This window comes from Lycium barbarum, chromosome 12 (genome assembly GCF_019175385.1).
Source record: "Lycium barbarum isolate Lr01 chromosome 12, ASM1917538v2, whole genome shotgun sequence".
NCBI classification, from domain to species: Eukaryota; Viridiplantae; Streptophyta; class Magnoliopsida; order Solanales; family Solanaceae; genus Lycium; species Lycium barbarum.
Window position 1 is genome coordinate 101,975,119 of NC_083348.1, and position 23,610 is coordinate 101,998,728.

Genomic DNA, 23,610 nt, shown 5'->3' on the forward strand with positions numbered 1-23,610 from the left:
GAGTGTTTGTGAGTAGAAAAATGACTAAAATAAAACTACTGCGTCTAATCATTTTAGTCAAACAAATTTGGTCCATAATAAATGTTGCATTAGAAAACCAAAAACACATTAACTTTTAAAAGAAAATCTACTATTACTCTAAAACACATTAACATTTTAAAAGAAAATCTACTATTACTCTAAAACACATTAACATTTTAAAAGAAAATCTACTATTACTCTAGTAAATGATCTATACAGTTTTCTAAAATGTTTTCAGTTTTTTTTTTTTTTTTTTTTTTTTTTGTGCACTCTGAGGGAAGATGAAGATTAATTGAGCCAAATAATCCTTACGATTAATGCAATTGAATGATTTTCTAAATGAGTGTTGTTAACTTAAAGAGACAAGAGTCAAAAACACACCCCAACAATCACTTTTTTTTTTTAGTTTCATAACTAAACTATCATAAGGTTGAGAAAACTACCTAAACTATCACTATCTAGTTTGCAAAACACACATGAACTAAACGTGTGAACTCACTCTCCAAAAGGCAAGTGAAGCTCAAATTTTCTCAAAAAAATTGTCTACATGACATAAGTAATGCTCTGGTGGCACCTACATGTAAATTAAAAAATAATATTTTTTTATAAAAAAAATGTATATATATTTTTTTAAAAAAACTGCACTATTTTTTTTTTAAAAAAATCAGCATTTAAAAAAATGGATTTTTTAAAAAAATAATAATTTTTGTAAAAAAATATTAAAAAATTTAGAAAATCAGAAAAAAAAAGATTTAAAAAATGAAAAAGTTGATTTTTTTTAAATGTGAAAATTAAATAATCAATTTTCTTTTTAAAATAAATAAATAAATAACTTTTCCATTTTTAAACTATTTTTTATTTTTTCTATAATTTTTTTACAAAAATTATTATTTTTCAGTTTGTTTTTTAAACAAATAGTTTTTTTTTTTTTTAAATTTCCATGTAGGTGCCACTGTGACATTATTTATTCACGTGGACAACACTTAGCAACATTTTTATATAAAATGGAGAGTGTAGATTACATGTTATTCAAGAATAATTTGAGGTGTGTTTTGTAAACTAGATAGTAATAATTTAGGTAGTTTTTTTAACGTTCTGATAGTTTAGGTATGAAACTAAAAAAAAATGATAGTTGAAATGTGTTTTTACCCTTATCTCTAACTTAAATGATATTAAAAGAGGACTGGATGAAGTATTTCTTTAAGAAACAATTATCTTGAAAAAATTGCAAAAACTTCTTATAAAATTACTCAAAAGCGTTATTGACAACATTTTATAAAAAAATTAGGAAAAAAATACTGCAACCTAACAGCACAGAGCGCAAGGAGTAATTTAGGCCAACTTTAAATATATGGATGTGAACTCGTACACTGCATATGCTGTAACTATCTTTTTAAGTAAGTAAAGATAGTGTAGAATAGCGGGAAAACAAAGGTGCAAGCAGGTCGAGCAGAAATTACACCATTGACGTTGACAAATGACGACTGCATCCCATCATATACTCTCTTCTACAAATAGCCAACCAATATATATACACACACATCAGAAGAGCAACTCCAAACGATATATAAGTAGCCAATCCATCTTCTTTTTCCCTTGAGTAAGACCAACAAATTACCATCATCATAGATTTTTTCTTTTGCGTGGACAAACAAGAAGAAGAGTGAAAATGAAAGAAACAGGGGGAGCTTCAGCAATGTCATTTCCAGCTTTAACAATCCCACCACGTCCCTCATTCGATTCCTTTTTTAGTAACATGCCCTCTTTTAGCCCTGGTCCAATGACTTTAGTTTCCAGTTTCTTCTCAGATCAGAGCCCTGATAGTACTGATTGCCCTTCTTTCTCTCAGCTTCTTGCCGGAGCCATGGCTTCACCGACCGTTTTGCCTGACGATTCTGGAGATCAAAAGAAGTCTGGGTATAAGGAGAATCGGCCCCTGGGGCTGGTGTTGGCTCAATCTCCTTTGTTCATGATTCCCCCTGGTTTTAGTCCTTCTGGATTCCTTAATTCCCCTGGATTTCTTACCCCACTTCAGGTATATAATCCACTCAATCTTCATTTCACTTGCAATAATAGTCAGCCAAGGACTTTCTTTTCTTTTTTACTGTTTTAATTTAGCGATGTTGCTACTTGTTTCATTCAATTAGTAAGTCTATGCGTTGTTAGAAGAGATTATTCCTAAATAAGGTGGCGGAGCCAGTATTTATACTAAGGAGGTTAAAAAAAGTCAAGGGTTTAACATCTACTATATATATAATAAAAATAATTTTAACCTTGCATAAACAGTGTGATTTTTCGGCGAAAACCCCTTGACTTAACCTAGCTCCGGCCCTGATAAGGTAGTCTGTGAATTACTCCCTCTGTTCCAAAATAAGTGTCACCTTATCAAAAATCACGTCCATTAAGAAATCAATAAATATAATGTAAAGTTTCCTAAACTATCTATAGTAGATTTTTTTGAGAATTGAGCAATTAAAGTTAATTATTTCTTTAATGCTAAGGGCATAATTGGAAACACTTGTCAATTTTTGTCTTGAATTTCTAAGGTGACATTTATTTTGGGACAATTTTTTTTTTTTTTTTTGCTAAGGTGACATTTATTTTGGGATGGAGGGAGTACGATGCAACAAATGGTTGGTTATAGAAATAGTTAAGCTAAAAGTCGTCTAATTACATTGTTATCATGTGGTTACTTATTGAATTTCAATTTGTTTGTAGAGTCCCTTTGGGATGTCACACCAGCAGGCTCCAGCACATGTTACAGCACAGGCTGCATTTTCTAGCTCGATGGAATCTTCAGACAAGGAGGGTAAGCAATTTGAACTGCTCGAGGTTTCTCAATCTGAGAATAAGACATCCTCTGTTGCTCTCAATAAACCAGCTTGTGATGGTTATAAATGGAGAAAATATGGCCAGAAAAAGGTTAAAAGTAGTGAATGCCCTCGGAGCTACTATAAGTGCTCACATCTCAAATGTCAAGTGAAGAAGAAGGTTGAGCGATCCGTTGATGGTCACATAACTGAGATCACATATAATGGCCGGCACAACCATCAACCTACCAAACAAAGAAAAGATGGTTCTGCTTTGGATAGTACTGAATGCTCCGAAGTTCCAACCCAAATGGCAACTGAACTTCTTGTGAAAACAGAATGTGATGAAACCGAAAGCAATTTGATAGAAGTAGATGAGTGGCACCATGAACCAGATTCAAAGAGAACGTGAGTCCTCCTTTCACGAGTAAAGAATGCCCCATCCTTCTGTTATACACAAGAAGAAAAATGGGATAGTTACATTTTTGGACCACTCAAAAATATAAAAGCCAACAAATGTAAAGGTTTTTTATATTAAGTATAAATATACATATAATATACACAATACATACATATAATATACATAAATATTCATTTAAAATACATAACCAGACAGGTTTTCTATATTTGGCTAGCGCCCGTAATTAATTTCAGCTGATGGGCCAAAAATGAAAAAAGAAACAAAATATTGTAGAGCAACAAAAGTATGTATCTAATTCAGTTACTATGTCACAGGAAGACGGAAGTTGAGACTCTAGCTTCATCACATGGCACAGTAGCTGAATCCAAGATTGTTCTGCAGACAAGAAGTGAAGTTGATTTCTTAGATGACGGGTACAAATGGCGAAAATATGGGCAGAAGTTGGTAAAGGGGTCTCAGCACCCAAGGTACCTATGTTGTCTACAATTCTACATATATTCGACTGCAGGATTTTTTCAATTTAATGTTAGTTGCTGTTCTGTAAGAGTCTTGTTTTTTGTAAAGTATATTATGCTAATTAAAGAACTTGAGTGTGCGTGCATCGTGTTTTTTTGGTAAACTCTCCAGGAAATGATGCTAGCTTATCTCCCTGAACTTTTTAATTATACCAAAACCAGTAGTTCATAGTTTTTTGTCTATCATGATTTTACAAACTATAGTTCTGAAATGGATACAGTGCGAAGTCTGATAGCAGAGGAAACTTCCACCCTGTAGTTAAGAATGTTACTTTCATTCAATCAGACCATGTTTTCTTGCTCCGACTTATAATATTTCTGAATAGTGCTTCGAACTTTTTCACTGAGTCATGAATATTTTCAGCTTAACGCTAATGATGAACACTCTGGATCTACAGGGGTAAGTTGTAGGGCAAGCCCTTTTCAAATAATATACGTAGTAAAAAGGAAGCTGTAAAATATAGTTCTCTTTTCTTTTTCTTTTTTCATGTGTTCAAATTGCTATAACAATATCAAGAAAGAGAAAATGTAAGTGTGGTTCAGCTGGAAAATTAATATAAAAGTGGATCTTGGTCGTAAGAATTCCATCTGACTTGCCCGCTCATGATCCTCTTTCAGTTTTGAACATGAAGAATTTGATGGTAAAGTTCAATATTGACTTTTGTGAATATTAACTCGGCAAATGCAAGATAATCTGCTATCTTTGGTTATGCCATAGACTACAGGGGAGGGCAGTGGAAAAATCACTACATATGATGTTTTATTTATACTGTTAAAATGCCATTACATGTGAATTTAACGGTGTTGTCATAATTTAGCCCTCTTGAGTCCTGAGTATATTACTTGAATCACCAGAGGTAAGATTTTTGTACGAAACAGGAAGTACTGGATGTATGAATTTTCATGCGTAAGCATGTGCCAGAATTTATAAATCTTCATATGTGCATATGATTAGAACAAACAAGTGCAATAAGATTCTCTAGAGACTAGAATTAAGTGCTATAATCAGCTGCAATGTCTTGTTTGAGCACTAGCTAGTTCTTTGTCCTTCCAGAATATGATTTCGCAGGTGTCTTTCCCTGAAAACCGTCACTTATTTGATTCCCGGTCTTTTCTTAAATGTCATGAATCATCCCCTTATGCATCCAAACTTGATTTACAGGAGTTACTATCGGTGCACAGATGGTGGATGCAATGTCCGCAAACAAGTCGAGAGGGCTTCAACTGATCCAAAAGCTGTCATAACAACGTACGAAGGCAAGCATAATCATGATATTCCCACTGTTATTAGGAATAGAGGAACAAGGAATAAATACAGCTAAAGATACTTAGCGTTGAGAACGTAAGAAATTGTGATTTGGAGGCTTTCGGTTCACAAAAATATTTTGGTTTCTGGAAACAACATTGAAATACCCGTGTGTGAAAGGATTGTAACATGAGTAGCATTGCCAAAAGTAAAAGGGTGAGAGGATGTGTTTTGAGCTTCCAACTTTTGTACAAAAAGCTGATAATAAGATCTATCCTTGTTGAAAACCACATGCTGGTCCCCATGAATTTGTTGGTTGGTCTCTAGAAATATTGTACACTCTATTGCTACTTTCTAAGATGTCTAATAAAGCAAAGAAAGGTGTGATAGTTTGTCCTTGTCATTGAAGCTTCCTGGGTCAGATTCAAACTCTAATCCAGAAGAATAAAGGAGCTGACTCAAGCAAAGTTGTCAACTTTTTGATACCATATCAACCTTGTAAAAATAAGAACTTATATTTCGTTTGCAAATTGATCCTCAGCTGATTCCATTTTCCTTTTCAGTTTATTTCCACCAAGTGGATGCGATTAGTTATGCTTAATAGCTTGTTTGTTAGGTTTGTTAGCAATTACGAGTCATTATGGGTCTCATAAAGTTACGGGCTTTGCCTCTCAAAAGGAGATCTAATATGTTTTCTCTCTTTTTGATAATCAAGAATTCTATCACGACCCATTTAAGTTACTAAGTTCGAAATCTATTTAAATTTGTTTTATTTAGTGAATTCTTTAATACATAAAGGATTAGAGTTAAAACTACTAGGTTCTGATGAATTCATAACTCTAACACTACATCCGCCACTAGTTGTTGGTGGTTCGACCAGAGAAGCTGCAGTAACAATTTTTTACCTAGACTTGATATTTTCTACCAACCCAATAATACACGTCTCTTTATACACTTTTATGACTCAATGGTAATTAATACATATCTTCACTTCAATTACTCACTTAACCACTTAGACCGATAATAAGTTCATAAGGTTTGGTATAATCATCAACTACTGAAGTACTGAGTAATTTGAAAATAAAATATTATCCTTGATGAGATTGTTATAGCTCGTTAACTAACTTCATACATCGTCATGGTGCATTTTATAGCCCTCTTCCAATATTGTTATACCTTCCTGATCTACGAATTTAGTAAATCATTGGAAGAGTGTTACATCTGTGTGGATGAGCCTTAGCTTGTAACATGATAGCATGTCGCATCATTTCTAAAAGAGTTTAAATTTATTACACCATGCATAAGCTTTTTTACAAATTAACACTTTATACTCCATCCGTCCCAATTTAAAGTGTCTTACTTTTTTTTTTTAAAGTACCTCTTTCTATATTTAGTAAGTTAAGTTGACAATTCAAACATCATACGTGATAAGTTTATAACTATAAGATTTAAAAGATATTTTAGTACATTACAGACATATGATAAGTTTATAACCACAAGATTCAAACTAAGACACTTAAAATGAGACAGAGGGAATACTACTTAAAACATGTTCAAAATTACTCGGGGAGAAATACAGTAGACGACATGACCAAAAAAAAGGGACAGTGGCGTGACTTTCTGTCTTCCCGTCCAAATCTGAAAAAAATATTGGTATTATTTTGCTACAATGATTACTCAATAATCTTAATATAGAGATGAGTAGTTGAACAGTTGGCTTGTCCCTTCACTGTTATTGCACCAGCAGCAGCTCACCAGCACACGACCCCAACAACAAAATGGGTAACAGAAAAAAGGAAAGAAAACGAACTACTAACGGCTACTTTCACCTATATCCTCTCTCTGCAATATTATAGTGAATCAAAGTAAAGTAAAAATGGCGTATGAAAATTGGTCTCAACAGACAAAGTGAAAAAACAAAAGATAAAGATGGTGAGGATGATGATGATGATTCTTGGACCCACAAATACAACCCACACAAAAATGTTTTCCCTTTCTTCTTTCTCTATCGTTCCTCTGCTTTCGCACTATTCTAAAATTTCAAATTCTCTTTTCTCCTCTCCGCATATCTCGCAAAAAAAAAACAAATTTTTTTTTACCCATATTGTCCTCTACCTCAAACAATCAGCTCTTTTCTCTTCCCAATTTTCAGGAAAAAACAATCTTTTTTTTTTTCGCAAACCCAATGAGCTAACCACCATTTTCACCTCCCTTTGACCCATTTTTCTACCCGGGTCGATCCGGGTTGTTTCCCAATTTGGATCGATTTCTTTCATGGGTTTTGGGGGGTCATGGGTTGCGTCAGCTCTAAGCAAGCCACATCCCATTCCCCGGTCCACGATTCGTCGGTGACTGTTGACAATGTTGATCATGCTTTGCATATTAAAGCTGGTTTTGCCCCCTTGGAGAAGATCAAAGAGGAGCCTGAGAAAGAAGGCGAGGATTCTGTTCGTCGATTTTCAGGAAAATTGAGAGGTTCTAAAAAGGGAAATAATGCTGAAAAAAAGGCGTCGGGTTTTAGTATTAAATTTGGGAGGTTAACTGAAGGTGAACATTTGGCTGCTGGATGGCCTGTTTGGCTGACTGCCGTTGCTGGTGAAGCCATTGATGGATGGATGCCTCTTAAATCAAACATGTTCCAGAAATTAGAAAAGGTAATAAATAAAAAAATTAGGGGTTGTTTGGTAGCTGATTAGAGTTATGCAGGTATTAGTAATACATGGATTAGTTATGAGGGAATCAATGTATTTTTTTATGTAGATATTAGTTATACATAGCAAAATGATGCTACCAAGTATGGTATTACTTTATATATGATTTAATACATGAATAACTTAGCTCCTAACCAGCTACCAAACGACCTCTTATTGCTTTAATGGGAAAGTGCAATGTCGTGCAGATAAAAACATGACTCATCGTATTATCTGGACATATTTTTAAAATTCTTAAATGGATACCATAGTTTGATGTATCTTTTTTCTGTGTTACATTAGTAATTAACCAAGAATGGTTTTCTAAGTCTTGACAAGTGAAAGTTGGTTTCTTATAATACTATTTCAAGAGAATAGCTTTTGATAATTTTTCATTTTACAAATTTGTGTTCATGTGTTAATGCATAAACAGTTTATCCTTTCAGTAGCTTCATGCAACTTTAATAAATTAGGTAGTAATTCCTGTCATTGTCTCCTATTTTATTGCAATCAATCATGTAAAGAAGCTAACATATTCAGCTCTAGGAAATACGAGATAGGTTTGGCTCTGAGTTGGGACTTAGGTGACATGGTTTATAACTTTATATCGAGGGATTTAACCAAATATTTTGGCCTTGGCTGCTTAGTTTAATATTAGCTTTGTCTGGTAAGGACTGGTAATTTGTAGTTGTATATCATCACCCTACTAATGTAAATTATTTTCTTCTTACGAAGATTCTTTCTGCTTTCAACATCTGTAGATTGGACAAGGTACATATAGCAGTGTTTACCGAGCACGTGATATTGAAAATGGTAAAATGGTCGCCCTAAAGAAGGTGCGATTTGACAATTTCCAACCAGATAGTGTCAGATTTATGGCCCGAGAAATTGCAATTCTCCGCAAACTTGACCATCCAAACATCATGAAGCTTGAAGGGATAATCACTTCTCGGTTATCATGTAGCATTTACCTTGTTTTTGAGTATATGGAACATGACTTATCTGGATTATTATCATGTCCTGACATCAAATTTAGTGATTCACAGGTTGGTTCGTCTTATTAAATTTGTTGTTAAGATCACTGTTTGAATCTATCTTGTCTTGCAAAATAAAAATGGAAGACTGTTTCTTTATCTCAGTTTTTTTTTTTTTTTTTTTTTTTTTTTTTTTTTGTGGAAGCAGATCAAATGCTACATGCAGCAGCTACTGAGCGGATTAGAGCACTGCCATTCACGAGGGATAATGCATCGGGATATTAAAGTTTCCAACATTTTGGTTAACAATGAAGGAATTCTGAAAATAGCAGATTTTGGTCTTGCAAATTTCCTTAGTTCAAGGCACAAGCAACCACTGACCAGTCGTGTGGTTACATTATGGTATCGACCTCCTGAACTTCTATTGGGATCAACAAGTTATGGGGTCACCGTGGATTTGTGGAGTGTTGGTTGCGTTTTTGCAGAACTCTTTTTCGGAAGGCCACTCCTGAAAGGGAGGACCGAGGTCAGTATTTCCCAAAGAACTTATACCGAATTTGATAATATTTCTTACGCATCTCTGTAAGCATGCTGCAAAAATGGGACATGATTGATAGAAATGAGATAACTACAGTCAATGTCTTTCGGTGATCAAATTTACAAAATTTCCAGCAAATGTATAGGTTATGTATTTATACTTGTAATATACATATTGTATATATAAATACATATGATCAATGTATATGTTTTGTATATTTTAGCTAGTGCCCGTAATTAATTTTGGTTGACGGGCCAAATATGAAAAAAACCCTTGATAAATAGTGCTAAATTAATATGACTAAAGCCTCCCAAAATGATATGAAGTGATTAAATCATTCTCCAATGTTGAATGCCTATCACTGTTCCTTGTTACTTGTGAAAAAATTCTGGTTTTGTCTATCCTGCAGGTTGAGCAACTGCACAAAATCTTCAAACTCTGTGGTACTCCACCTGATGATTACTGGAAAAGGTCTAAACTTCCACTGGCTACAATGTTTAAGCCCAAGCAACCATATGACAGTACACTTCGAGATAGATGTAAAGAATTACCAAAAACTGCTGTAAACCTTATTGAAACACTTCTTTCAATAGATCCTCATAAACGTGGAACTGCTTCATCTGCTCTCAAATCCGAGGTAAGCTTAACAAAGACAGACAGCAGTGTATGAGTTTTTATCTCACTGGAAAATTCCCATTTTGATGGAGTCACCTCATTCTTTTATTTTTGTTTCTTTTTCCTGGTTTCTCTAATTTCTAATTTCCTGGTTCAAATTTTTGTTGTACCTTTCTTTAGTATTTCAATACAAAGCCTTATGCTTGTGACTCATCGAGCCTGCCTAAGTACCCACCGAACAAGGAAATTGATGCAAAGTTCCGGGAAGAAGCGCGAAGGTGAATTCCTCTTCATGCAAAGGATTTTACTGCACGTGGTTCCATAAATCATTGCGTATTCCATAGATGGGCCAGAAAAACAATAAATGCCAAAGAACAATATCTGCATTTGCATGGACTAGTCGAATAAAAAATAAAAAGAAATAAAAGAGTGACATTCCACTGTCATTCATTGCTTTGCGCATTAGTTTAGTGCTGCACTTCGAAGTTATATAGATAACCTACCCAAACACATCATTATCGGGATTCACGATAAGTTGGCTCTAACGAATTAATTGATACATCTAGTACATTTCTGTTTCTAATAACTGTGCACCTTTCACGACTTTGCATTTCTCTTATCCTCTTTAAAGCTTAATTTGAAGGAGCCTTGCTTTTTCAGAAAGAGAGGCAGTTCCACAGTGCAAGCATCGGAAACTTCAAGAAATTCAAGAAAAACCCGGAGAGCTCTTCAAGAACCAAGCAATTTCTGCAAAGTGGTTCCAACAGAGGTTTCTATCTCATCTTACAGACACATGTATTCACATTTCCTCTTGATGATGGTATATTGAGAAGGTTGTCTTGTATTTTTGAAGGAAGTTGAAGCAAATGGTCATGGTTCTCATAGAAATCACGGTAGTAATGCCTATATTTCTAAAGGAAGACGAGCTACCGTCTCACGGATATCAATGAAACCATTGAACGACACAGTGTCAGAGACCTCGCAGATGACCGATGAGTCTCAAGGAGACAGCACTATTCTTTCTGTTCCTGTGCAAATGCCAGAATCGAGTGGTTTCGCATGGGCCAAAAAAGGAAAACAGGATTCTGCAGCCACAAGACTATATCCACCTCCCAATTCAAGAAGTCAAAAATTGAGTGCCTTCGATCCTTCTGGTGTACTGCACGCTGGGATTACCTTCGACTCAAACATGCAGGATAATGATGACTTTTTAAGAAGGACCCACACTTTCAAGCATTCTAACCATAGGAAACATGGTCATCATGAACGCCCAGATTCGTTTGACTCATCTGATCCGGAACTACCAATGGTTAGTATCCTCCCGCTAACATAGCTGCTTTAGATTACTGTTTTTTGTTATGTAAGGGTTGGTTTTAGCTTTGGATGCAAGTGAAATGGTGTTCGTTATATGACAATCTTCTTGAGGGGGCCAATTGCCACCATTCTAGAGAAAGATGAATCTCACTTATTTATGGAAATTTTTATCCTTTCCTATGCTCGGCAGAGATCCACTTTGAGTACACAATCTCTATGGTGAGACATGAATTGAGCATATCGCACATACATTTAGATATGAAAGTAGGACAAAATGGCAGATCTGAGAGGTTGGCTTCAAGATGAGTTTCATCTCATTCATTAAGGTTGAGTTACATTACTGTTTGGTGGGAAAAAAAAAGTTTTAGCAAATTTCACGTAGGATACGATGAAGCCTAGTGGTCATTGTGCTTTAGATAGACGAAATCACTAGATGAGTGTCGTACAAATGCAAATCTTAAGATGGATGTGCCAGAAATGATCACATCCGGCAGAACGTGCAATTAGCACACTTGGAGAATAAAATGAGAAGGTCGCTCGAGATGATTTGGTCATGTCCTTCATGGACATCTAAATGTATTGATCCGGAAGTGCAACGCCATGATAATAGGAAGTGTTAAAAGTAGACGAGATAGACCTAAAGTCACCTGGAATAAGATTGTTTCAGAGGATCTATAATCTCTCGAAATTCATGTAGACTTAATGAAAAATAACATAATGGAAGTAAAAGATCAATATACGTAGGTGATATTATCTTGTTGAAATTGAAGTTTGATCATGTTGGTATGCTTACATTTAGTTTCAGTAGTTACTAGCAATATTTTTTGCATGTTTAGATATTTCTCTTGTCAGTAGAAAACATATAGAGAACATCTAGTGTTAGAGAACCCCAAAGCATTGTGTAAATGAAATTTGTCAAAAATGGAGCAAATATGCATATTGAGGATTCATATAGCCGAACCTAATTAACTAGGAATTGAAGCGTAAAAATATGAATTAGGGAAAAATATCTGGTGGTTATTTTTTATTCACATATTGGTGTTATGGTCTGTGATCTCTCTGAAACATGACCAGGATTACGATGGCCAACAAGGAAGGGTTGCGTTCTCGGGGCCTTTGTTATGTCAGTCCCAGAAGTTTGATTCCAAGCAGGATAATCAAATTCGAAAAGCTGGTCATAGGTCCCGGTTCTATGGAGGTAAAAGAAATCTTGCCATATTTGCCTTTACATCAACTACACATATCTGAGTCACCTACTTTAATCAAACATTTCTTTTCATAGAACTTATACAAAGTTTGTTTTTTTTCCCTTGCAGATGTATAATCAGAATGGCTAAGAGGACTACATTAACTATTGAACTTCGAGGGTAGGCTGACTTTGTAGCTCTCTTGTCGGTACCTCAAAGTCCATTGAAAGTCTAGGGAGCGATGCAGCTTGTTTTTACCCGCTATTTATGGCGCAGCATTCTTGAGGTTTCTTGTCTTTGCACTTTGATCCTTGCAGTTAATGTTCTAACAGATCGTCAGGGAAGCTGGTGAAGAAATCATGCATAAGAATGCAAGTTCACATCATATGAAATCAAATGGGATAGCCAAAATATTGATGCTCAAAGTGGTTTGCAAATTTCATTAACAGGTTTGGAGAAAACATTAGAATTCTCACCTATTGCTATCCAAACCTGATTTTATAATCTCTGTTTTCTTTTTTGCTTTTCATTTTTTTTTTCTTTTTTTCTTTTTTAGTTTGTATTTTACACATTTAGCTCATTTGTTATACAGCTTTCATACTATTTTTGTGTTTATCTTGTATATATCATGGGCATAGAGGGTATGATATACTACAGAGCTTTCAACTGTTATATAATCAGTTTATTTTCTATACTATTTCTGCACATATGCATTCTTCAAAAGAGAGAGAGAATGAAGAATGGTGCTACCGCATTTTCCACTCTTCCATCATTACATTGACTCAATACTGAGCATCTGAATATTTTTTAATCCACATGTAGAAGCTCAATCTACAAATAAAATAAAAAAGGCTTAAATATGCGGCCCCCTAAACTTGTCCCTTTTTTGCATTTTGACATCTCAACTAAGTGTTGTTCCTATTGAACCCCTGAACTTGTCCTCAAGTGTGTCTATCAAACCCCCTAAATCTGATTTTTATTAGAAGCAGAAACTAAATTGAGGAAATGAAGGCGGAATCATATTTTAGATATGTGGTAAGTTATTCTTTAGGTCATGGAAGTGTCAGTTTATGCTCTTCTGTTATTGCTTAATTAAAAGCTACTCTTTTTCCGCCTCTCAATTGCTGCTAATCTTAGCTAAAAGATGGCATAATTAAATTAGAATATATATTAGCATGTTGCTACATTAAAGATGGAATACTATGTAAGTTGGATTGTGTTTGATAGACACACTTGAGAACGAGTTCAGGGGTTCAATAGGAACAACATTTAGTTGAGGTGCTAAAATGAAAAGAAAAAAAAAAAGACAAGTTTAGGGGGCCGCATATGCATTAAGCCTAAAAAAATGTACAGGTTCAAATATAAAAATGTTATTAAATTGGTCCTAGTTACTCTTTGGGACAGAGTGGGAGAAAGGGGATGAAATATAGTACGAACTTACAATGAAGCTGCTACTAATCATGAGATCCTGTATGGTCATCCTGACACTTCATGTTAATCAATTACGCCTCAATTTCAAACTAGTTCGAGTGAGCTAAGCTTGCTTACCCAATTATACTAGAGCCCCAAAAGGCTTCGAAAAATGATCTAATCAGAAAATCATGTCTTGTATATCATCCAGTTATCTTCGTAGTAACTTATTACACTTGGTGAAATCAAACTATGGAATATGATAGGGAAACCTTCTTATATTTGGACAAAGTCAAAGTTAAATGTCTCCTTGCAAAGTGAAAAATGGTTAATGTCAAATTGTTATTAATTGTATATGCAGTAGGGTCACTGAAGAGTCACCTGCAAAGGACAGAGAACGAATGTACAAAGCAATGATGCAAAATCTTTAAAAAAGTGGAATCTATACGAAACATTGAAGGGTAGTAATAGACCATGGTTTGTTAAATGAGAAGAATTAGACAAGGAAATAATGAACAGGAAGTAATCAGTTATACTCCAACTTGTATGCCTCGTTCTCATTATGGTTTAGGAGAAACTCAAATCTTTCCTGTGTTATTATATATGAATACAATATCCACCGGAGTGATTGTTCATTTTAATTCAAAATTGTAACGTCAGAAATCAGAATGAGTAATACCATGCAAATTGAGGAAATGCAATACAATTGCATAAATCATCTGAGCATAGTTGGCGTTAACCCGTTCTTCTCATTAATAATGGTTCATTTGATTTCAAGGTCGAAAAGATACCCCCCCCCCCCCCCCCCCCAAAAAAAAAAAAAAGTAGCAAATTTTAAAAATAAGAATTTAAGATAATTGAAATAATTAGTCAAAAGACTCGAAACCCTAAATTAGTTCTGCACATCTCCACCTCCAGACCTAGCAATGGTCAATAATCTTCTAACATAAAATCTAAAATTTGGGACAGCAGACCCAACTCACCTTTTTCCTATCAAAAATAAGATTTTCAAATGGTATCAACCTCTTTTAAAGCATGAAAAAAAATTGGGCAATTTGCAGGATCGCCCTTCGCGGGGGGTGGTCTTTTGCAGGATCGTCCTTCGCTGGGAGGAGTGGTCTTTAATTTTTGTCCCTCAAATTGGTTGTCTCTAACTTTTGCCCATCGCTAAAAATTCCTTGGTTTCGGGTTCGAACTCTCTCTCAGTCAAAAATAAAAAAAAAATCGCAAGGTAGAGTTTAGATTCGCAAGGCAGAGTTTTGCCTTCAACACTCTGCCTTAAGGCAGAATTTGCATGGCCAGAATTTTGTTGAATTCTGCCTTGTGATTTTTTTTTTACTGAGCTGGGGTTCGAACCCACAACCTCGGGTATTAAGCGAAGGGCAAAACTTAAAGACCACCAATTTGAAGGACAAAAATTAAAAACCACCCTAAATGAAGGGAAATCCGCGCAAAAAAAAAGAAAAATATTCTCTCTTTTATTTTAAGATAATAGCTAATATCTTTTGTTCATTATATTAGCAACGTTAAAAGCTTCCTAATATTCTGAATTTTGGTTCTCTAATTGCGATTTGTATGCTTATAGGCCAATTGCCTCACATCAGCAATAATCACCATGTAGGTTTTTATTATATAGAGCCAATAAATGCAGGACATGTATATGTATATAGAGCTTTAACACTTAACTATGGTTAATGAACATGTATTTTCACCTTATTAAGACACTTAACTATAGTAAATTTACACGTTTAATGTAAACATCGGATGCGAATAAGTATTTACTATTTTTATTATTCATTTAAGATGATAGAATTTGATATCATCTAAAGTTTCTGATGGAGGAAATAATAGAGAGATAAATAAAATAAATAGAGTTTAAATTAAAGAATGTGTTTTGAGGCGCGTCAATTAAATACTTGATTATCATCCTATTTAGGTGCAAATGAAATTAGTTTGTAGTTGTCCTCGTACACAAGCAAATAGACTTGAAAAGTTGAATTTAAAAACACTCAATTGCCTTCTCAAATATATACGGTATCTTCAAGTAAATGATAAGTGATAGTGGTTTTTATTAGTACTAAATTATGTTAAGGGGGTGATCAGTTAAAAAAATGCTGGACCTTACACAAAGTATCAGTATCAACATGATCACCTTTTAATTTCATCTTTCAGAATACAATACTCATTCTCTTCTTATACAGTGTTTTTTTTTTTTCTTGTCTTGTATAGAAAGTCGGAATTGCTTGATCAACAAGGGACCATTTGAAAACTCCCCCATGCAACATGCAAAGTATCATTGGTTTTATTAGTATGAACATTCATCTTCCTCAATGCTCATTAGAGTTGGAATTTGTCCATGGTCAACAAAATCAATCATGTTCAATCTCACACAAGCAAGCACTTTCTCTGGCAGCTCCTCCGGCTTTTGTGCCTGCAGGATTTAGTGAATGAGTTAAATCCTGATAGCATAAAAATTCTTTACACTATAGTGTATATAAGTTAAATCCTTAGAGAATACCAGTATAAAGCCAAGAAACTAGGGAAAAGTATAATAACAAGAAACCTGGATTGTTAGACCAAGATCCAGTATTCCATGCTGTAACCGATCTCTAAAAGCGTCAAGTCCCCTTCTTGCTATGTAGCTGAATCGATGAATATCAAGATCAATCTCAAAGTAATTTGAGCCCTGCAGTTAACAAAGAAGAGGTAATTAATTCGTTCTGATGTTCAAGAACAGCCAAATCACTGCTAATTAAACTGACTATTAACCAAAGCAATAGAGCAGTAAGTAAAAGATAATCACAGAAGATCCACCTGATAAAATCTGTGTTGAGGGCGGGAAAGCACAGGTTTCTCGTTGTAACTATTCAAAAGCTTCCTTTCAGTCGAACTGGAAACAAGATCTTCTGGATTAACCACCCCAACCATTATTTTCAACCTCTCTCTGAAAGGAACTATTGAATCTTTTGCAAATCCTTTAACCTTCTCCATATCATCATCAATAAATCTCTGCCACACATGCCAATAGAAAGGATAATCAAATTGGGAAACAAGTTACAGTTATTTCTCTCCCTCTCCACCAGTTCCACTAGAAAGTAAACGGCTTAGAGGATCACTACATTTTCATAAGAAAAAAAAAGACCATGTCAGCAAAAGTGTGATATAAGGAAATCCCAAGACTAATGTTTTGCATGTGGAAATAACCACTGCCCCAGGAGCAGGGGAAAAAAACATGGAGACATGGAAGTGAACAAAAAAATCATCCCAACGGAAGTGTTATAACCTAAGGTGGCGCTTTTCAAGGAGCAGGGGAAAAAAATATGGAGACATGGAAGTGAACCAAAAAATCATCCCAGCGGAAGTGTTATAACCTAAGGTGGAGCTTTTGCTTGTAAAAATTAGACATAACCTACCTTGATGCTGTCCTGGAACTGCGAAGAGATGTCTTTCTCTAAAGTTTCAGAAAGTTTAAAATATAATACAAGGCTCAGCCCTTCGCCGTCAGCATCACCAATGAACATTGGAGCAGGATAAGTAGGTAACTGTACAGCAGAGCAACTTTATTTCATTAGCATATAATACTAATTGATCATTTTTTCCTTTGTGGGGGGAGGGGAGGGGGTTCAGTCATTGCCTGAATGTTGACAATTAGTAGAGGAGGTAATTTTCCATCTCCTTTTACAGAAGGAAGCTCAACATGTTGTGCAATGTGATTGATCTTTCTTGGGCACAAAAATAAATCGACTCCAATAGGAGTATACGGAGACGCATTTGGAGCAGGTGATTTTTTCTTATCTCTGTAATGCAAAGAAACAAATGGATTAATTAAATAAACAGGACAGATGACAAAAAAAGGGCAAATTAAGAGCATACGTGAAAAAACTATTGCTACGGAGCTTAAAGGTCGAGGGCTCAATCTCAGACCAACTTCCTGCAGTTGGCTTTTCTTCTGTACAACGAGGAACAATGAGCCCAGCCCTTGGACGCAAAAGATATTTTCTTGGTGCACCTACAGGAGTACCGTTATGGTTAATGTATATAAACTCTGCATTAGTTTTTTCACATTTCTTTACATTCCAGAAGAAGGAAATAAAGCAGAACAGTGTCACGTCATGATTCAGTATAGTTCTTAGATTACAAAATAACCAGGAGGTTATGCCTAAATGGAAAATCATAAGGTACTTACGAAATCCACTTTTTTCTTCTTCAACAGATGTTCTCAGAGAGAGCCTTATAATTGTTGATTTCCTTACTTGAGAAACTCGACCTGAATTTGATGCATTAATGATCTTGTCACTGGAACTCATTGGAAGTAAGTAGCTGTGGTAGAGCAGACTATGATATGTAACAGAGAGCAGACTATGATATAGAATAAATTAAATACGTCGATCTGAAGGACTATAAAAACCCTTGGAGAGCTAAGGTTTACAAAGCAAAAGGTATTCCAAGAGTAGTAATCATTCAAAAATTTCTTAGTCCAAAATCTGAACAAGTCATTGGCTACAGTAAGAAAATAAAGATATTAAAACAAAGTTACCTCCATGAACACTACTGAATTCATCATCTGAGTCAGACTCAAAAATGCTGACTGTGTCAAACCATGCATCGTCCTGGCAAAGAACTGCAAAGCAGGTAAACCGCTCGTTATTGCAAGTCGTAGTCAAAATAAAATCTGATTTGTTAGTTGCTCAATCTAACTAAACTCCTTTCACATGGTCCTTCTTGTCAACAGAAAAGCACCACAATATACTTAACACTACAGCCATCGATCAATGAACTATATTCTGGGGCCATCAACAAAATAAGAACCAGCAGTTAATATGGTTTAATTAGATATATTTTTTTATCAATCATAAGCATATGCAAAAGGTAAAGTTCGAAACAAGAAACAGAAAGATTACATACCATTGGCATCAATTTGACTATGGCTCCACTGCAACTGAGTAACCTTGACTTTAGAACTGGAGCATTCAGATCTTCTACAGGTTGTGGTTTTGTGAACAAACTCACTAACAGCAATATCTGTTACCCGAGCTCCATCACTGTTTATTTTCGGAACAGATTTTGAATTCTTTCCATGGTACTTTCTAGGGCGACCAGGAAATCTCTTCCTCATTTTGATAGGTATTGCTGGAGTTGATACACAAGCACCCATTCCTTTGACTCAGCTGACAAATTATCTGCCAATCGATACTATCCCATGCGAGACGCCACTTCTAGGTGGAACACGAAATAAGGATACCTGGCACAAGCATAAAAGAAAATTTGAAATGAGTGGTTATACATACAAGTACTAGTACTAGTACACTACCAACAACAACCTCAATCTCAGACAACTTGCCGCAGTTGTACTTGTATGAACCCAAAGCATGAAATTTTGGTAAGTGAAAATAATCATCCATCTAGGTAAATCCACAAAATTATTAAAGTTGGATGGAGATATAAGATTTGAATTTGGGGCCAAAATGTATAGATTTTGAAAAATATAGAGATATCTAAGCATATAATTTTGCTCTACTGGACTAAGAAAAGTAAAAGAGTATTAACATCTTGAACTAACAGCTAGATATGTAAAATGGCCAGTTTGAAAAGAATGTGTCTTACTCTCAGTAAAAGTTCCAAAATTGAGCATCACCCGTCTGCAAAGAAGCATTTAATTAAATCAACATTAATTAGTCTTCATTTGGCAGTTCACAAATCTATTAAAGACCTGAAATAAATAACTTCTTGCTGGCTTAAAAGCAGTGAAACCCAAAAGACAACTGAGTAAATCCAACTATAAAACAATCTTCGCTTCAGTTGTTTCATGTGATTTGCAGATGAAAAAGGAGGATGAAAAAAAGAGAAAACTGAGACATAATTGAAAAGGTGAGGACATAGAAGCAAGATTATTAAAAAAGTGACAAGATAAGCTGCTTTAATTTCTTCCACTTTTTTTATTTCATTTTTATAAGTTGCCTTGCCTTTTTAAAAAAGATAGGGGCGAAAAAGATGGAACGAACATGATGAGTTTGTGTTCACTTTCCGAGACTGAATCAAATAAAAATATGTCAGATCAGTTATAATCAAATGGGTCACATCATAATTAGCAGAGGACAAAATCCATAAATGTATTGGATATAACGCACCCAAGCGGACAAATAAATAAAAGCACTATTCTTCTTAACAAAAGCATTTCCGTGGAGATTAAGTTGAGATGAAAGTGAAAACAGAAAACGCCAAAATAAGAACTAGGATTATTAACAAAAACCAGAAAAATATGAGAATACGAGACGTATATGAAAATGAAGAACCATAATGGCAACAATCTATGAATCAACAGGCCTTGGAAACAAAAGTTAACCAAAAAATCGAAATAACATTCTATTATGTGAAACCATTAAATTCAATAGCACCTACTTTAAAGCAAAGCGATTAAATAAAACAAAAGGACATCCTGGTGCACAAAGCAGCCTACAAGATGTGTGTCGTAGACCGCCTATCTAATGCAAGCATTAGTTGCTGCTTCCAGCACTCGAAACGATTAAATACGAACAGAAAATGAATTCACAGGGAAATAAAGAGGAAGTTTGGAAATGTGATTCAACAACAATGTCAAAATATAAAAAGAAACTCATATAAGAAAAAAGGCATACCTGGTGAAGGAAAAATGAAGAGGCCTACGTGGCGTTCGGCGATGAAGAAGAAAAAAACCAAAAAAAGGAGGGAAGCTTAGAGAAGAGAGGAAGTGTTGGGTCCGACGTTCGGATCCAAGCACACTTCCGAACCTTCTCTCTTTACAACCTGATGATCTTCTTATTTATATACTATAATATACAACTATTTTCTTTTTTCGTTTTTTTTTTCTGAATATATGTATTGGTGTTAGGATTTGATAGGGTGATTATATATATAGATAGAGAAACTTTCACAGAGAAATGAGAAAAACCAGGAGGAAGACAAGGAAGACGAAGAGGAGGAGGGACACAAACGTCTTTTCAGATTTGTGTTTGTTTATTTAGTTACTCGCTCCACTCCTCTCTAATTCATGTACTACTATTTCATGTTATATCATGTAAAAAAAAGTATATATACTTATTGATGTATTAAATTATACTATGCGTCGGTTCAAAATATAATACAAATTATATTATATGATTATTTTATCTAATACATCAAACAGAACGAGTCCTTAAAATAATAAGGCACTCTTACCCCGAACTTTGATCAAAGTTGTTAAGACACACTTTATCTTTTCAGGAGTCCCATTACTCTCCTGAACTTTTTTTAAAACGGAATAATTACCACCCTAAGCGCTGACGTGGCAAGGAGAATGTATTTCGCATAAAATCTGACTACGTGTCATTTTTTAATTGGGTACTTCACATTTAATTACACCTAATTAATTATCATTAAAGCTTAAAGTTTTTTTGTAAATTGATTTTTTTAAATGTGGAAACTGATTATTTTTTCTATATATGAAAAAAAAAACTAGTTTTCCAAATTTAATTTAAAAAACGGGTGTTCCACATTTTAAAAAAATAATTAGTTTTTCCAATTTTTTATAAAAATTCAGTTTTTTCACATTTTGACAAGAAAAAACACGTTTTCCAATTTTTTTAAAAATAATCCAGATGTTATTTGAAAAATAAAAGTGTCCTAAAAAAATGAAATCATGAAAATCTAGATTTTTTAAGACATTTTTTTTATAAAAAAATCCCAGTTTTTCATATTTTTAAAAAAAATCTATTTTTTCTATATTTAAAAAAAATCCATGTTTTCAGATTTATTTTTTTAAAAAAAAATCAGGTTTTAAATAAATCAAATTTTCAGATTTTTTTTTTTTAAAATAAAATTTAGTTTTTCAATTTTGTTTAAAATTGCCACATAAGCGAAAAGAATTAAAAAAAATGGAAAACAAATAAATATAAATGCAGCAAGGAGAGTGTATGTCACTCTCTCATAAGAGAGTAGATATCTAGTTTCAGGGTGGTAACTATTCCGTTTTAAAAAAGTTCAGGGGGTAATTGGAACCTTGAAAAAGTAAAATGTGTTGTAACAACTGCGGCCAAAGTTCAGGAGGTAATAGTGTCTTATCCCTTAAGGTATTTTTAGAAACTTATATGAGTTTAAGGTTACATTTAAAGAAATTTACACTATTAAATTAAGCTAATTAGTAACATCTATTGTTATATATCGAAATATAAAAAATTGAATAATAAGTATGTCTTTTATAATCAGTTAAATCACATTTGTAGTTGAAAAGAAAAGTTATTATACTATCGTCTAATATACTCTATAATTTGAACTCCTTTTTTCAATACAATTTAAAAAAAAAATTAGAAGATAGTGAGAGAATCAATTGCCTACATAATTGTATTGTCCGTCCACTTCATTAACTTTGACGGCCATTAGTTGGTAATCTTTTGCTTACTTCATTAAGTTTCTACCAAACCAGTTTGAAATTTGGTATTTACAATTGATCAACTTTCACACGAATGCGAAATTAATTTCGTTATGTTACTACTCACCAAAAGAGGAGGAAAATCAAAACCATGCATGTGCTTCACATCATACATGTTACAGGTTTTACCTTCTAATATCTATTGTTTGGAAAATTGGAAATAATTAACACAATTCACAGGATCATGCATTTGACAAGTGTTTCATCTCGTTTGATAAGTATGAATGAGTCCAATTCTAACAATTAAGTTCTGGAGAGCCTAACCGTAGGAAATTAGGTTGAAACCATGACACTTATATTAGAACATTCACGATGGCAGAGTTTTTCAACTATACATTTATGAGGTTTTTTTTCAATTAGAGTATTTAATTTATGACAAGAATAAAATCATAGAGGGGGAGGGGTATTAAAGAGATTGAAAAGTTTTAGGCTTTTTATGTGAAGACCGTTAAAATTTGGAATATGTTAAATGGGGTAAGATTTATTATAGGAAAAATTGTCAAATTTATCCGCGATTGAGCAACTTCAATTGGTCTAATATTAAGGAAAAATCTCATTTTTAAACCTTGATTGATGTAATAGTATTACCAGAGAGCGATAACCTAACCTTGCTTCTAGTTCTAGCAGACAAGATAAGTTTTGATTAGTTGCTTCAAGACACAAGCAAAAGGTTAGAGAAAGGTACACAGTTTACTTCATTGTGTTACCTCATAAAAAAGGCATAACAGCTAACACACATAGTTTAAACAAAAAGATATCTATATCTTACTTACTTTCAAATTGAAGTTATCGTGGAAGATCTGCTAGCTCATTTAAATGAGTGAAATGTTTCATTACTGTTCTCTCTTTTTAATTAGTTGCACTTATCTTTCGCACTTACACTTATTCTTTTTAATTTGCAACATCGTTTTAAATTCGTATAGGCAGTATCATAGGCAATATCTAAAATTTAAATTAATGGATTCGATCTTTAAATTTTTTAGCATTAAACTCATATACTTTGATATTATGAGTTCATATATAATATTTATTAAAATTTTAATAATCTTCACCTATTAATCACATTCCTCATTAAAAAGAAATACAGGTTTTAAGTGAATGGTAGCTCAAGAGTTGCATCCCCACTTGTGGTACTACATAAATGTATATATTTAAATTATTTAATTGATGGAGTGGAGAGATCCGTCGCAGCATATCAAAAGGGAAGGGAATATTTGGGAATTATCGAAGGAAAACAGTGCATGTGATGAATAAATAATGCAATCTTCTCAAGGCTGATAATTATATCACTGGATAATAAAGCTGTATTTTAATATTGATTTCATGTCATGTGGCACTGCCTGTTTACTTTGATTTCCTTTAATACTAATAATCACTCGTATTTTTGGATTCTCCTTTGAACAATTAAAATACCTTGTTATGGCCC

The 23,610-nt window shown here is 34.1% G+C and overlaps 3 protein-coding genes across 5 annotated transcripts; 2 read left to right on the forward strand and 1 right to left on the reverse strand.

The window, feature by feature from the left end:
• Positions 1-1,454: 1,454 nt before the first annotated feature.
• Positions 1,455-5,568, forward strand: LOC132622062 (probable WRKY transcription factor 3). 2 transcript variants are annotated; one of them, XM_060336584.1, is made up of 5 exons: positions 1,455-2,056; positions 2,740-3,239; positions 3,567-3,719; positions 4,930-5,105; positions 5,189-5,568. In XM_060336584.1, the coding sequence occupies exons 1-4, from the start codon at positions 1,691-1,693 to the stop codon at positions 5,087-5,089; spliced, it is 1,179 nt and encodes a 392-aa protein (XP_060192567.1). In that variant the 5' UTR covers positions 1,455-1,690; the 3' UTR covers positions 5,090-5,105; positions 5,189-5,568. The 2 variants fall into 2 exon arrangements, with proteins under 2 accessions (XP_060192567.1, XP_060192566.1); XM_060336583.1 differs by having other exon boundaries at positions 1,457-2,056; positions 4,930-5,568.
• Positions 5,569-6,628: 1,060 nt separating this feature from the next.
• Positions 6,629-13,021, forward strand: LOC132622118 (protein IMPAIRED IN BABA-INDUCED STERILITY 1-like). 2 transcript variants are annotated; one of them, XM_060336653.1, is made up of 10 exons: positions 6,632-7,667; positions 8,465-8,749; positions 8,886-9,203; positions 9,625-9,852; positions 10,011-10,108; positions 10,491-10,599; positions 10,684-11,139; positions 12,219-12,342; positions 12,461-12,511; positions 12,649-13,021. In XM_060336653.1, the coding sequence occupies exons 1-9, from the start codon at positions 7,305-7,307 to the stop codon at positions 12,466-12,468; spliced, it is 1,989 nt and encodes a 662-aa protein (XP_060192636.1). In that variant the 5' UTR covers positions 6,632-7,304; the 3' UTR covers positions 12,469-12,511; positions 12,649-13,021. The 2 variants fall into 2 exon arrangements, with proteins under 2 accessions (XP_060192637.1, XP_060192636.1); XM_060336654.1 differs by lacking the exon at positions 8,465-8,749 and having other exon boundaries at positions 6,629-7,667; positions 12,461-13,021.
• Positions 13,022-15,778: 2,757 nt separating this feature from the next.
• On the reverse strand, positions 15,779-20,746 carry LOC132623628 (uncharacterized). Its single transcript, XM_060338411.1, has 11 exons — positions 20,377-20,746; positions 19,346-19,380; positions 18,647-18,983; positions 18,279-18,362; positions 17,928-18,008; positions 17,615-17,750; positions 17,376-17,538; positions 17,155-17,283; positions 16,556-16,750; positions 16,305-16,427; positions 15,779-16,172 (listed from the first exon to the last, which is right to left on the reverse strand). The coding sequence occupies exons 3-11, from the start codon at positions 18,894-18,896 to the stop codon at positions 16,047-16,049; spliced, it is 1,287 nt and encodes a 428-aa protein (XP_060194394.1). The 5' UTR covers positions 18,897-18,983; positions 19,346-19,380; positions 20,377-20,746; the 3' UTR covers positions 15,779-16,046.
• Between the last annotated feature and the right edge of the window lie 2,864 nt (positions 20,747-23,610).